The sequence below is a fragment of the Carex rostrata genome, chromosome 8 (genome assembly GCF_964058835.1).
Source record: "Carex rostrata chromosome 8, lpCarRost1.2, whole genome shotgun sequence".
NCBI lineage: Eukaryota > Viridiplantae > Streptophyta > Magnoliopsida > Poales > Cyperaceae > Carex > Carex rostrata.
In genome coordinates this window covers 3,454,605-3,470,291 of record NC_135925.1, presented here as the reverse complement: position 1 = coordinate 3,470,291, position 15,687 = coordinate 3,454,605, and the positions used below count along the sequence as shown (strand labels likewise).

At 34.0% G+C, this 15,687-nt stretch overlaps 1 protein-coding gene, 1 long non-coding RNA gene and 1 pseudogene across 3 annotated transcripts; 2 read left to right on the top strand and 1 right to left on the bottom strand.

The window, feature by feature from the left end:
* The first annotated feature begins 4,225 nt into the window (after positions 1-4,225).
* On the top strand, positions 4,226-8,126 carry LOC144558178 (protein NRT1/ PTR FAMILY 7.3-like). The gene is made up of 5 exons (XM_078306948.1): positions 4,226-4,351; positions 4,928-5,111; positions 5,947-6,164; positions 6,259-6,824; positions 6,978-8,126. Exons 1-5 carry the CDS (start codon positions 4,349-4,351, stop codon positions 7,813-7,815), a joined length of 1,809 nt encoding a protein of 602 aa, XP_078163074.1. The 5' UTR covers positions 4,226-4,348; the 3' UTR covers positions 7,816-8,126.
* A 207-nt stretch (positions 8,127-8,333) lies between these two features.
* LOC144557847 (uncharacterized) lies at positions 8,334-11,041 on the top strand. The gene is made up of 3 exons (XR_013512805.1): positions 8,334-8,436; positions 8,520-9,574; positions 10,408-11,041. It is a non-coding gene; the product is annotated as an uncharacterized LOC144557847 (long non-coding RNA).
* Positions 11,042-11,272: 231 nt separating this feature from the next.
* LOC144558014 (S-norcoclaurine synthase 1-like) lies at positions 11,273-15,381 on the bottom strand (annotated as a pseudogene). The gene is made up of 6 exons (XR_013512834.1): positions 15,121-15,381; positions 14,383-14,628; positions 12,484-12,517; positions 12,257-12,442; positions 11,792-11,863; positions 11,273-11,692 (listed from the first exon to the last, which is right to left on the bottom strand). The product of XR_013512834.1 is annotated as an S-norcoclaurine synthase 1-like (transcript).
* Between the last annotated feature and the right edge of the window lie 306 nt (positions 15,382-15,687).

Below are 15,687 nucleotides of genomic sequence, written 5' to 3'. Positions count from 1 at the left end.
AGTTCATATGAGATATATATAGAAGGATATCTACTTATAACTATCTTTGCTTATATTGTATGTGCTTTCTAATCCCCTGTCTTAATCATGATGATCTTAATTAAAATTAATTACTTATTATGCTACCAAGATTAAAAAAAATGAAATGTGATCAAGATAATCAACCTTTGGTGTAACAACAAAATAAATTCTCTAAACACTATATATATGATTTGTGTAACTTTTTAATTTAATAGTTTATTTGGTTAAGGCTTAATTTATCCAACAAATGTGCCAATAAAAACATATACCCCAAATATACACGCCCTAGTATATACGGTACAATTACTTGTACAAGTTAAATTTGAATTCTCTCATTCTAGTGAAAATGCCAAACATGTCCTGTCTCCCACAAAGAAAGAGACATCATTAATTGACTTAAGGCATTAGATATCTTAACTGAAACTAGAGATTTGACTGGTTTCGAAAGAGAGGAATGAATTTGTCTTATGAATAAACTAGAAACTTTGTATTTAGAAGAGGAGATTTCCTAGAAGAACATATCTAAACAACAATGGTTAGAGGAAGGGGATCAAAACACCAGATTTTTTTCACATAATTGCTAATCATAGGCAGAGGAAAAATAAAATTCTCTATTTGAATATTGAAGACCAACCCACACAATCCTCAGAAGACATTAAAACCCATATCTTTGACTACTATAAATCTATTCTAGGCACTGAAGAAATTAAATATGGAACCCTAGACCCTCATTTCTGGTCTGAAGAGGAGAAAATATCTTCTCATGAAAATGATCTTTTATTGCAACCTTTTACACTTGAGGAAATTAGAACTAGTCTTTTTGCGTGTGAACCTAATGGGGCACTCAGCCCCGATGGGTTCCCTTTCAAATTTTATCAATTTTTTTGGGAGTTAGTTAAGGAAGATCTGTTACAATTGTGTACTCATTTTCATCAGCACACACTGAAGTTAGAGAAACTTAATAAGTCCATTATTTGTTTGATCCCTAAAGAAATAGACGCTAATACCATAGCTAAGTATAGACCTATTAGTCTCGTAAACTGTAGTTTCAAGTTGATTTCTAAAATCCTCATTCATCGACTAGGTCAAATCATGAATAGAATTATTGATCCTAGCCAATCAACATTTTTACATAATAGGTATATCTTAGACAATGTTGTACTTAGTCAAGAACTTGTACATTTTTGCAAACACAGTAAAAAATCGAGAGTAGTGATCAAAATAGATTTTGCCAAAGCATATGATACAATTCATTGGACATATCTGTTAGAAGTAATGCATAGCAGAGGTTTTGATATCAAACGGATCAATTGGATCAATTGAAAACTTTGATCACCTACCTTTACTCTAGTTATAACTCTTCTACTACTATATCTTCATTTTGGTCTAACATTCTTGCCTTAGATAACCTTGGTCAATGTAGTGTATAATATGTCCCTGGATACAATTCTCAAGTGAGATTTTGGGAGGACATTTGGATAAACTCTTGCCCATTAGCATCTAGCTATCCTCAACTTTATGAAATTTGTTTCTCTAAAGATATCACTATTGCTGATGTAGTCAATTCACAGGGGCAAAAGATATTTTTTAGTAGAATCCTTACAGGAATACTCCTCCAGGAATGGAATCACATCCTCAGCATACTCAGTCAGATTTCTTTTACTCACTTTACTGACAAACTTTCTTGGAGATGGGAGTCAACAGGAACCTTTTCTGTGAAATCTTTATACAACTTTCTTAATTTTGGAGGGATTGCTGTAGATAACCCTTTGCTTATTTGGTCCCTTCCTATTCCCCCAAAAATCAGAATTTTCATTTGGCTTGCTTTGAAAAATAAAATACTATCCAAGAAAAACTTGAGTAAGAAAGGGTAGACAGGTTCGCTCACATGTGTGTTCTGTGACAGAGAGGAATCAGTCAACCATTTGTTCATACATTGTACAATGGCAAAACAAATATGGTTTTGGATGGATAAAAATCAACAAGTTTTCCAATCTTGGAGAACTATGAGAGATATACTCATTTTCGCTAAAACACTATCCCTTGTACAAAGAACATCATTTTTGATAGTTTTTTGTGCTACGTGTTGGACTATTTGGAAACACCGCAATGAGATTTGTTTTCAAAATACACAACCTAAAACAGCTCGAACTCTTATTTTACTTACTATGTCATTGGTTGTTTATTGGACATGTCATTCTAAGAAGGATAAGAAGAAAAAGGTGCAAGGCGCAACTGAGCAATGGATGCCTGTTGTAGGCGATATTGAAGCAATTCCACTTCAGATCTGGTATCCTGGCGATGATCAACTTGTTCCTTATCAACTGCCAGACGAGGGGAGTGAGCAGTGAAGATACAGGCCCTAACTATAGGGCTAACGTTAGTGGTAGACAAAGAGTAATAGATAAACATTCCAACAAACTCACTTTGCGTTTTGTCGTTCTCAGAGTTCCCCACGTTATATCCTTTTTGCTTGTCTAGTGATAGACAATAGCAAGGACTGCTTTTTGTTGGATGTTAGCTTGAGTTTTTTTAGATGTCTTAGATGGTATGGTAGAGTTTGAGTCTCTGGTTTTTGACGAGGAGCTATATTTGCTTCTAAACTGGGATGTATTATTTAACTGTTTCAGTAAATAGAATCGGGCTTCAGCCTTTAAAAAAAAAAAGAGAGATCATTAATTTACTGTCAATAAATTGACTATTGGAAGTATCTTATGTTTGAGGGAGGCTATGGTAATATGTATAGTAGACATTAGTTTGTAGGTCAATATTTCGTTTTCAATGTACAGACAATTGATCTGATCTGTTCACCATGATTTTCATATAAAAAATATAATTACAAATTAAATTTGACATTTAAAAAAAATACTACTTATATAAGTAAAAAATCACTACTTGTGAATGATCTAGAATCTTTAATATCAAGTGATATTCTACCTATCTAAGAAATAATAAATTGATAAAATATATAAAATTTGATTTGCAGATATATTTTCATATGATGATTCATACTGAATGGTCTATGATCAACTATTTTACTTTATAAACAAATATAATAATTCGTAGTACATATCAATGTGCTATATTGATACTACGGAACTACTATGGATAGTGCATATTGATCCGTACTATGGATCCATATTTCCATATTCGAAATCTAACAGTAGATAGGAAACGTTCAATATGATAATTGTAGATCAAATTATATATTTTTTATAATTTATTTATTTATTTTTAGATAGGTAAAAAATCACTTATTGATTTAATTAAGGATTCTAGACCATTCAAAAGTAGTGATTTTTTTATCTATTTAAAAGAAAATAGTATTTTTTTTAAGAAATGTAAAATTTTGTTTGCAATTATATTTTTATATAGAGATCAGATTAAACGGTTCAGGTTAATTATTTGGAATTTAAAAATGAAGATACTCACTCATAAGTAAATATATTAGTATATTACTAATGAGTAAGGCTACGGTAAGTTGCGAAGTAAAACAAGTTTTTACTTCACGCAATATCTTTATTTTCAAAGTTCAAATAGCCGATCCAAACCATTAGATGTTTAATCTATATTAAAATATGCTTGGAAACTAAATTTTATATTTTTTGGAATTTTTTTACTATTTATTAAGCCACTTTGAAAATCTGAAAATCCAGGTGAACAGTAAAAACAGTAAAAATTTCTGGACCGCTAGATCGGCGATTTTCAAAGTGGCTTAATAAATAGTAAAAAAATTCCAAAAAATGTAAAATTTGGTCTCCAAGCACATTTTAATATGGAGATCATGTTGAGCAGTTCGGACCGACATTTTGAACTTTAAAAATTGCAAAATATGAGCGTGAAGTAAAATAGTCGCTTTACTTCGCAACTCACCATAGCCCAACTCATTACTAATTACTAATTTATAAAATAAAATGAACCACACATTGATATGATATTTCAACTTAACATTCATCTAAATAGCAAGGTGGCAAAGTTAATTTTCCAAAATATATATAATCTTTTTTCTCACAAATCGGCAGAAAGAAAAAACAACTTTATGTAGATGAAAGTGACTTATCAGCTTATGATGGATCCAACTAAGACTCCAATACATGCTGTGAAAAAGGAACTCTAATTTTTCTTTATTTATTTTTTCATTGCTGAGATAACAGTGATGGAACCATGCCATGCATCTTTGGTTGCTCTCACACTCTATATATTTGCACCCCTACCTCCTCTTCTCATCAGTACCCTTCTTCCTCCAGCTTTATCTTCTCTTCTCTTCTCTTCTCTTCTGTTATCTCAATCAACTAAGAAGTGCAAGGACTAGTCAAAGATTTACAAAATGGTTAGTTAATTCCTTCTAAATATTACTTCATTTCTGGTCTACAAGCTTTATGATTCATCATCATCATCATCATCATCATCATCATCTAGATAAGTGTGTGTGCATTTGTGCAATAGTGTATATTTAGAAGGAAAATGAATGTCCTGTTCAGTGATAAGTGATACCAATTATTTGAAACAAATATATATATATATATATATATGCTTATATATAGGACCACAACAGAAACCTTTAACATGTTCAACAATAAGTGAAACCAATTATAAAATAAATCAACCTTCAAATTAGAAGACCAATTATGAGTTGCTTTGCATATCTTCATAAGCTTGCACATTTTAATTTATTTAGCATAAGCATAAGATAGTCACACTAAGTCACTTTCACTGATGAACATGTGGTGCATATGTACACACATATGCAATTTTAAATGCTTGCACGTTAAGTAGGGCCATTTTTTTTTTCTTTGTTAGGAAAAATAGTGATTTTTTTTTTTTTAAAAAGTAAAATTTGATTTCTTACAAGTGCATCAATTATATTGTTTAGACAATAAAATAAACAATGATGATGATAATTCAGGAAATGATGAAGCAAGAAGAAGAGAGGAAGGTGAAAATGGATGTGATGTATCATGAGGAAGAAAGCGATGATGCAATGGAGAAAGTTTGTTGTGGCCACACTCAAGATGGATCGGTGAATTTTAGAGGCAAACCTGCTTTAAAGAACAAATCAGGTCGCTGGTTCGCTGGAATCATAATCCTTGGTACGTTGTCTCAGTCTATATATTTAATTTGCCATGTAACCTTTTTTGAAAGAGACTGTTGATTGTTCAGAGAGATTTTGATTCCACTAGTACCAAAGCACCATCTAGAAAAAAAAAAAACATTTTTCATAATATCATATTTAACCTTCTAAATTCTAAAAAGCTAAAATTTACCCAATTTATTATTTTTTTTTGAAAAATAGTGGTATATACCACCGATTTCATTGAAATCAGAATCCTTAGCACAATCGATCTGGTACCTAAAATTGGTACCAAAATCAAATGTGGCAAGTCTTTACAACATGTCAAAACAAAAGTAGCAACATGAGAAAATAGCAAAAACATAATAACATGCACAAAACATAAGACAACAATCTAAGAAAATATCTAAACAGCATAATATGCACACAAAAAACTAAGTACTACATATCTAAAAGGTCTTCATCATCCTCCTCTTCTCCAAACATTGGAGATGGAGGGTTGACATTGCCAAAATCCTGCATATCTCCTACTGGTGTTTCCTGGGACAGGGACAACAGAAAGTCCATCACTTGGGTCGTATCAAATTTATAAGTTTCTATTTTACTTTTCATTAAAAAAAATACAATTTATGTATAGTTTGTGTATGAGAAATATTTAGTCTTCTAATTTTGATAGTTGTTGGGACAAATGTATAGTTTCAAGATTTTTTTTATTCCGAGTATATATTTCGTTAACAATTTTTTGTACATAGACAAATGATTTGCTAAAAGTTGGAACCTTTTCCAAATCATATTCCCAATATGCGTTACACTCAATTGATTCTGAGTATTTTGCAACATCTTTTTTTATGCAGTAAATCAGGGATTAGCAACACTTGCTTTCTTTGGAGTAAGCGTAAATTTGGTGCTTTTCTTGACAAGGGTTTTGCATCAAAGCAACGAGGATGCAGCCAACAATGTCAGCAAATGGACAGGGACAGTATACATGTTCTCACTGATAGGTGCCTTCCTCAGTGACTCTTACTGGGGCCGCTACAAAACTTGTGCTGTCTTCCAAGTTATTTTTGTTCTTGTAAGCAACTGTAATTCAATTGACAGTTAATTACCACAAGTTTCTTTTAACTGTCAACATATTTTTTACCAGAATTCTGTTTATTGTTTTACAGGGATTGGTGCTATTATCAGTATCAACACAATTATTGCTGATAAGACCTCAAGGATGTGGTAACGAACACAACCGTTGCAGCTCTCACTCAAGCATTGAAGTTCTTATCTTTTACATCTCTCTCTACATGATTGCTCTCGGAAATGGAGGATACCAACCCAACATTGCCACGTTTGGATCCGACCAATTCGACGAGTCGGACGGAACCGAAGCCCATTCGAAAATTTCATTCTTTAGTTATTTCTACTTGTCACTAAATTTGGGCTCGCTTTTCTCAAATACCTTCCTGAGTTACCTAGAGGACAATGGAGCATGGGCCTTGGGGTTTTGGGCATCAGGCGGAGCAGCCGTTCTTGCGTTGATACTATTTATCGCTGGTACCACAAGGTACAGGCATTTCAGACCATGTGGCAACCCTTTATCGAGAGTTTCCCAAGTGCTTGTGGCATCATCGCGAAAATGGAAGGTGATGGGGCCATTAAGTGAGGACCACTTATATGAGCAAGATGGCAGTGAAATTGCTGAGGGAAATGGAAGCAGAAAAATGTTACATACTGAGGGTTTCAGGTGAATAAAACAAATTTCATGATCGTTTACCAGAAAAAAAAAATATATATATATATATATATATATATTTTTTTTTTTTGAGATGAATTTATCACAAGTACATAATTTTCCTCCAATGAATTTGTCCCTAATGATTTTATTATTTATAACTAGGTGCTTGGATCGTGCTGCTTATGTCGATGTAGATGACTTCACAGCAAATCCGAAATCTGTCTCTCGTGACCCATGGAGACTATGCACTGTAACTCAAGTCGAAGAAGTGAAGTCCGTACTGAGGCTCCTACCAATCTGGCTCTGCACCATCATCTATTCTGTGGTGTTTACCCAGATGGCCTCTCTATTTGTTGTTCAAGGTGCAGCAATGCGGCATGATGTGTTTGGCTTTTCAATCCCTCCAGCCAGCATGTCGGCCTTCGATATCCTTAGTGTCGCAGTCTTCATCTTTTTCTACCGCCGAATTCTCCAACCCTTGGCATGTCGATTCACCGGAAATCCATGTGGGTTGACAGAACTCCAACGGATGGGAATTGGGCTTATAATTGCAACTGTAGCCATGCTTTCAGCTGGAACAGTTGAGTACTTTAGGCTTAAAATGGCTACTGAGGATGGTACAAGCACACTACACATAATGTGGCAAATGCCGCAATACGCACTAGTCGGGGCATCCGAGGTTTTCATGTATGTCGGGCAATTGGAATTCTTCAACCGACAGACACCGGATGGACTGAAGAGCTTCGGAAGCGCACTTTGCATGACATCTATGTCCCTTGGGAATTATTTCAGTGATGCAATTGTGACGACGGTGATGAAGGTAACGACGGTGAAAGGACGGGCAGGATGGATTCCAGAGGACCTAAATAAGGGGCACATGGATAGATTCTACTACATGCTTGCAGTTCTAACAGTGATTGATTTTGTGGTATATGTTATGTGTGCTAAATGGTACAAGAGCATAAGAATTGAGGGAAAGTCAACAGCAGTTTACCACTGAAGAGTTCTTTGTAAAATATGGGAATGGGTTTAGGCCTTGGGGGCCCAACTTGATTTGGGCCAAGATATTAAACTAAGAAATAAGAGCCCGTGATGATGCTTGTTCAAGGCCCAAGCATGGGATGGCAATTGTTTTCGGCGGTCTTGACCAATTATGTCAGAATGAGATGAGCTGATTGAAGCATTTGTCAGATTTATTATTTATGTATGAACTGTTAACAGAGTAGGTGATTGATTGTAAAATGTATCATTTACTAAAGATGCATTGTAAATTGAATCCAACTAATATATGAATGAATAGTTTTGTTCTTATTTTTTTACAATCTTCTTGTTTTGGCTACTATGATAATTCAATGTGAGATTTACATTTTGAAAATAAACTTCAACTGGGTCGGTTTAACTTCTAAAATAATTTATAAGAATTTATTTGAGTTGGATTATGGTAATACGCATGTTACAATCAAAGAGAATTATTATGCTCTTTTTAAAAGAAGTACGAATAATAAAAGAAAGAAGATACAAAAAAGAGAGAAGAATCCCAAAAGGGGTTCTCTTTCTTCCCAAGTACGCTCTCTCTCTCTCCCCACACCCCACACCCCACCAGCTTGTTGCCCCTCCAAAGGTTTGGGGTTTTTTTTTAACTTTCTTGTTTGAATTAGAGATTTAGTTGTTGAATTTCGTTACTTATTTCGTTTCTCTAATTAGGTCTTTGAGGCAGCAATATGGTCAAAACCTTCGGGGAAACAGTTCAATTTGAATTCACTACAAAGGTAAGATCGTGAATACTGAAGTTAATGTAGGGTTTTGCAGGCAAGGTGTTTGATCAGATACTTGAATGAACATTTTTTTAGATTTGTACCATTTATGGATTTTAATTAGTCATGAAAACTTTAGGATCTTACCTATGAATTATAAAGTAAAAACCCTGCATTTTCAATAGTTGCAAAAAATCTGTAGCATTGTTAAAGAAATAACAAATGAAAACAATACATTTAGTTTTGTATAGCTTTCGATTTTGATATAGATAACATATCCATAATTGTACTTATTCTATTTTGATGAACTTTTGTTGATTGTTACGGTTGTCAAGTAAAGATGGTTGTCTATACATCCCTTCTCTCAAATGATCCAAATTAGGGTTTGATTGCTTTGGGTATGGCAGTGTGAGGTGGATTGATTTGGCTTTATATCCTTTGTAATTTTTTTTTTGAGATATCTCATTTGATTTTGGCCACTCGGGGTTTTGCAGCGTGAGGTGAATCGATTTGGTTTTATGTCCTTTCTAATTTTGGGAGAACCAGTAGTCTGGTGGCCAAGGCAATTCTCCTTTCTAATTTTGTACTGAAGATATCCTATTGGATTCCGGATGATAACTATCTTGATCGTCCAATCTTAATCCATTGGTGAATGGACTCCAGCACATTGTTCGGTAGCAGGTAAACCCTAATTTCTTTTGTATAAATAAAGAGTTCCTCACAGAAGCCCCTCCATCTAATTTCCAGCCGCCAAGCTGAAACATCTTTGACTCACCTTCCTCTCTCCACCCGTCTACAACTAATCCTATTACTGTCAGCTCTACACCCAATTCAGCTGTGTGTCTACCAACTGGCATGCGGCTGCCAAATCTTAATGACTTCAACTGGCCTTCTCCGTCACACCATTCACATGTAATTTTTGGATGGAATTTTCAAGTACAAATCATTTGCATGGGTGGTCTAGGAAATTGGAGAAGTGTGAGCGGTTGGACACTTCCTAATAAGGTGAGTAGAGTTTAATTTTTCAGTAAATATCATATTTTTATTGCTTATAAGTTGTCTGTGGACTGTGGAGTGTTTTAATTAATCAATCAGTTCATGAAGTTAAGTTGATAATACATCTTCTTTAGAGGTAGGATGAAGTGCTTTGCAAAGCTACCAGTTGGCCTATAATTTGGTTCCATGTCTCAATTTTAATATTTGAATGGCCTATCGAAATGCTCACTATGATCTAAATATTGAAATCTAGTAGGCAACAAAATTTAATATTTTTCAGAATCTTTTTTTACTATTTTCTGGATAGGGAAAAAACCATTTCTATTGAACGATCTAGAATTTTTGAAATTAATATGATTTCTCTTATCCAAAAGATAGGTAAAATATCAAAAAAAAAAAAGTTTAAGAAACTTGGATTGGCTATTTGAATTTTTGAAATTGGGATATGGAGCTGAAGAACTGTCTGATCTATGTTGGCCAAGCACGTTAGTCTACCTCTCTTTCTTGAAGGAAATAGTTAGTCTGCTTTTTTTTTTTAATCTAGGAAGGGGCAACATTATTCTCAGATCATATAACATTTCTGGTTAGATTTCAGTTATGAACTGTAATTTCTACTATAATGTCCTCTTAAAATTGAATTTTTTTTTCTCAGTTCCTTATATTTGATTTCTTATGAATTATTTTGCATTATGTCATAACTACCATTTGTCTTTGGAAACTTTCGTAGGGATTCAATTTGAGGCACTATTCTAAAAGCATCTGAAAGGAGAAGAAAATTATTTTATAATTACTTGAACACAATAATTCGTACATGACTAGAAATCCTGAACTATGTATTGTAGGTCCAAGCACTGCATCATATTTTTTAGGAGGGGAGGGGACTCACTGTAGTCCAAGTCGAAGATAATTTCTTTCCTCCCTCTTCATTTTGGATGTACTCAATGACTTCAAATTAGAGGGAAAGGGAAGGAAAGAAATGCAAGGGTGAGACGGCTATTATTATGGTCTATATACACTAGCTTATGACTGCCTCAAAGATTAATATAAAACCCTAATTTTGACGGCTGATAATCCTAAAAAATGACAAATACATCCCTCCCATTACCCAAATTTGACGGATTAGATTAAACAAATTTGATCCGGATGCATAACCATATAGGTAACCTTTTAAACATTTAAGGTTTATGGCTTTAACCAAAATGCTTTTTCTGTAGATGGCTCTAAACAATTGGTGTATGTGACCTGATGTAAAACTGAATCTCTGTAATATTGTAATATACTGTTTGAAGGAACTAGCTATAAATTTGTTGGCTATATAGTAATTCTTGTTATTACTGCTAATTTCTTGGTAGAAAAATTAGTTTATTTGTATGACTAATGAAGTATGTTGCAAAACAAGATCTTATCTATGTTGTAAATTACATCACAAGGCATTAATTTGTTCGTTCATTACTGTGCGCTCCTTTATCCAAGTGGAAATGAATATTTTGAATTAGATAATTTATTTAATTCAACTTGATTTTATTTGAGATTGGGGAATATAGAATTAATGACAACTTGATTTGTGTTATTTGCTGATTATATCTACATTGTATGATTATTATGTGATGATATTTAAGGTTACCATCTAGAATTGGTAAATATTTCAATTGGAAATTAAAAAAAATTCATAAAATTTATCAAGTGATATATTACAGATCAAGTCTAGAAGGAACAATCAGAAATTAATAATTGGCTGACAAGCAGAACTCCATAAGAGAACAATCTTTTATTACATATCATGTGTCTGATCTAAATCACACCAAGCCAGAACAGAAGTTACATTCAAATGAAAAGGTCAATACCTTTATTTTCTTAATTTACTGTTTATGGCGCACTCTATCAAGGGTTTAATTTCATAAGTTCGATCATGCTCTTTCCATTTAGCTTTTGGGAGAAAACAAGCTTGGCATACTCTTGCATACTCAGTGATTTGAATAGTGACATTTCTTTGTCTACAATCTCTGCAAGTGGGCCCACTGTTTTTCCGAAACTGGGACTATGAAAAGCAGCTATAGACATCCTCTCCTCTTTTGCATTTATAACAACCCTATGCTCTATGCTTTTGTATCTTCCATTTGTTAAGATCTATTAAAAAAAACATGGTGATTTAGGAAATGATTTCAAAGACCAATTACAAGGTGGAATTAACTAATCTCAAATCTGACATGATAGCATCATAATTACCTCTAGAGCATCACCAATGTTGACAACAAGAGCACCAGGAAGTGGCATTACAGGAAGAGTTAGGCTGGGGTGCTATGGATAGCATAGTGGCCTCCCGTGCTACGGCTCAATATTCAAGTTTTGAAAATCCAAACAGTCGATCCGAACCGTTCATCTTGTTCTCCATATTAATATGTGTTTGGAGACCAAATTTTACATTTTTTGAAAACTTTTTACTATTTTTTTAGCTAGGTAGAAAATCAAATATTTTAATGGTGCAGAATTTTTTAGATCAAGTGATTTTCTACCTAGCTAAAAAAATAGTAAAAAATTTTCAAAAAATGTAAAATTTGGTCTCCGAACACATATTAATATGGAGAACAAGATGAACGGTTTGGATCGACCGTTTGGATTTTGAAAACTTGAATATTAAGCCGTAGCACGGGAGGCCACTATGCTATCCATAGCACCCAGCCTAACTCTTACAGGAAACCATTTATCATTCCTTCTGATTTGCAATCTTGCAACTGGACTTACTTGTAAGATAAGAGTCAATCCAGAAGCATCTGAGTGTGGCGAAAGACCCACCACCTTATCATGAGCATTTGCACAAGGTGGATAATAGCTCATTCGTACAGTTTGAGATTCAAACAATAGTTCGGATATTTTCTCCTAGTTTATGCCCAAATTTGTAGCCATGAAGCCTAAAATACTATGTGCTGCCTTCTGAAGTTCCCTTGAGTAGCTCTGCAGTGAATCCCTTTCTAGAACAATAAAACAAAAACATCATTGTCAAATTTAATGCATTATCCAATTTGTCATGAGTAGGTTCTAATATCTCATGTTTTTTATATGTTTTATTCATGCATCACATCTTAATCTCCGTTTTAAAAGTGAAAACAATTGATCTGAACTGATCAATATGATTTCCATATTAAAATATAGTTGGAGACTAACTTTTATGTTTCTTTTGAAAATAATTGACTATTATTTTTGGATATGTACAAAACACCATTTTTTGGATGGTCATAATTTTCTGAAAAATGGTGATTTTGTACATATCTAAAAAAAATATAATAATTAAAAAAAAAACAAACATAAATTTGGTCTCCAAACACATTTTAATGTAGAAATTGTGTTGAGCAGTTCAAATCGACGGTTTGGACTTCAAAAACAGAGATCAGGATGTTAGACACAAATGAGGCATGAGGCATATGTTTCCTGACCTGACTCTCCTTTTTATTTTATTTTATTTGTATTCTCTGAGTTAACTCAAATTTTGAGTTAAGATTTGGTCTGTCAAATTTAAATCCGCAGTAATATTAAAGGACAAGTGCGTTATAGGCATGGGCCGAATTGGTCCGAATTTTAATTGTATGATCTAAAAATTAACTCAAACGATACATTAATGGACATGATACGGATTTAGGGGTGAAAACGGAGCCGGATTATCCGACGGATATCCGCTTCGAATCCGTCTAAAATCCAAATCCGTTTAAAACGGATACGGATAATTCCGGATAATGATCCGAATATTTATTGGATTTGAAAAAATAACCTGGATACGGATAATTCCGTAAGAGTCCAAACGGAACGGATATCTGTATATATCTGAATCCATTCGGACCCGCTAAAACATTTTCATCCGCTATTAACGGATCGCCAGTCTTAGGGAACCGCCACCACTGCATGGGGCAGTTGGTTAAGGCATAGTTCCCCTACGGGAGGGACATGAGATCGATTCTGCTTGGGGGCAGAATTGGAGCCTACAGGCTTTACTCAAAAAAAAAAAAAAAAAAAAAGTCTTAGAGAACCAGGCGAACGACTTCTGTCTCTACTACGCCTATTTTATAGGCACTCCTCCTAACGTCTATTTTTAATGTTCTCATGTGGGACTAAACTTTTCAAATATCCAGAACCGGATAGGACGTTTGGGGACATGAATGGCTGCGTGGAGTTTGACAATGTACTGGACCTTTATAATTATTAAAGGCCTGTTTATCATTGGGCCTGATTTAATATAAAAGCCTAAATTTCTAACTACTACTGCCGTGAATTGGCATTTGGAATTCAAAATCCATTTGGAATTTAAAAAGGAGTGAATTAAAATTATATTTATTTATTTTTATATTTGAAATTTTGAATATAGTTAAAACCATAATTATATTATAAAATTTATATGATTATTATTCGATGATTATTTGTTTCATATCCGTATTCGAATCCGTATTCGTGAATTATCCGTTTCGTATCCATATCCGTATCCGTTTAAGGGGGATTTGGTTTTGAATTTTGATATCCGTTTACTATCCGTATCCGTATCCGCTCATTATCCGACAGATGCGGATATGGTATCAGCATTATCCACTCCGTTTTCATCCCTATGCGGATTCCCTTTTTTATATACATTTAATTTTTGCAATTTGAAGAGAAGGGCAATTTCGGCATTCTTTCTAAATAATATTATCTAACTTGAAATTAATCAAGTTTAAAATTGGAGATATTTTATAAAAACCCATTATTTAAATGGGCGAATTTTTAAATTGTTATTGGAAGATATCAAAAAGTAGAATTTAAATGGAGATATAAATAATTTTCTCTTTGAGTGTTACCTAAAAGAGGGTGGTTGAGCCGGCCAGCGTTTAAAATTGCGAAAATGAGGGGGCTGAGTGAACAGAAAGAGCATGTCTGCCCAGTCTAACTTTTGTTCCTCAGAGAGCACAAATACGGCCATAGCCTTCCACATCTCCTGGAAGCTGAGCCACTTCTTCCCTCTCTTCTAAGGGAAGATCAAAGAATCCCTTTATGTTATCCTTCATTTCCTCTGTCACTTTTTCTGGTACCCCATGATTTACTAGCTGTTTGTTTTATGATACAGGCCAGAGACCAAAATAAATACGAGAGATGTATACATTAAAAAATTTCCTTGAATATGAACTTGCGATTTTTTTTTTAGAAACCATAAATAAAAAAATAAATTTTACTAATCCAACTTGATTGCTTTGTTTTTTACAAAAATCATAAGAACCGAGATACTATTTCGGTCCTTTTTTTTGTGGACCGAATTGTCATTTCGGTCCAAGTCGTTTTCACATAATTCGAGAAATTTTTTTAAAAAAAATTGTCAAGATAACTGGGACCGAATTTGCTATTTTAGTCCAAAAAAAAAATCAAAACCAAAATAACATTTCAGTTCTTATGATTTTTGTAAAAAAAAAAAATATAATCTTAATGGTTTCATAAAAATCTTCTTTCCAGTTATGGTTTATAAAAAAAATTCTGAACTTGCCTCATTTTCGAACTTGCCTCTTTTGAAAATGAATAAATTAGATAAGAGTGTCAGTTCTGACCTGAAAGAAACTCCATTCTTCACAAGCATGCTTGAGCTTTAGGGCCTCTTCTTCCCTCGACAATTCATGATCCATCAGTCTACTCATATCGATTACCGGTATCCCCTTAGAGCTGTCACCTGAAAACATATCGTCACCGTTCATCTCCGGCCAGATGTACCTCTCCATGATCTCGTCCGTCAATTTCTTCTGATCAGCTGCGAGTGCTTGCACGTTTCTTGTCTTTATAGAGGTCCCCAAATCCCTTGGCCTCTCCTTCATGCCCTGTTCGGCAGCTCCGTTCCCACAGGAAATTGATGGGATTTGAGACTGATTCCCACTTAAGTTCCCAAATCCGTTCGGACAGACAAAATTTTTTCAATTATTCCTATATTTGTTCCCATCACAGTTCCTATATCAATGCAAGTTGGTAGGAATTAAAAACAGTTCCTATATCAATGCAAGTTGGTAGGAATTAAAAACGGAGCTCGGACTGAATTTGTTTTTTCCCATCTTCTCTCTTCTTCAGCTCAATTAAAACTAAACTTTTTTTGTCTTTTTTCTCTAGTGCTTTGTATCTGCTTGATA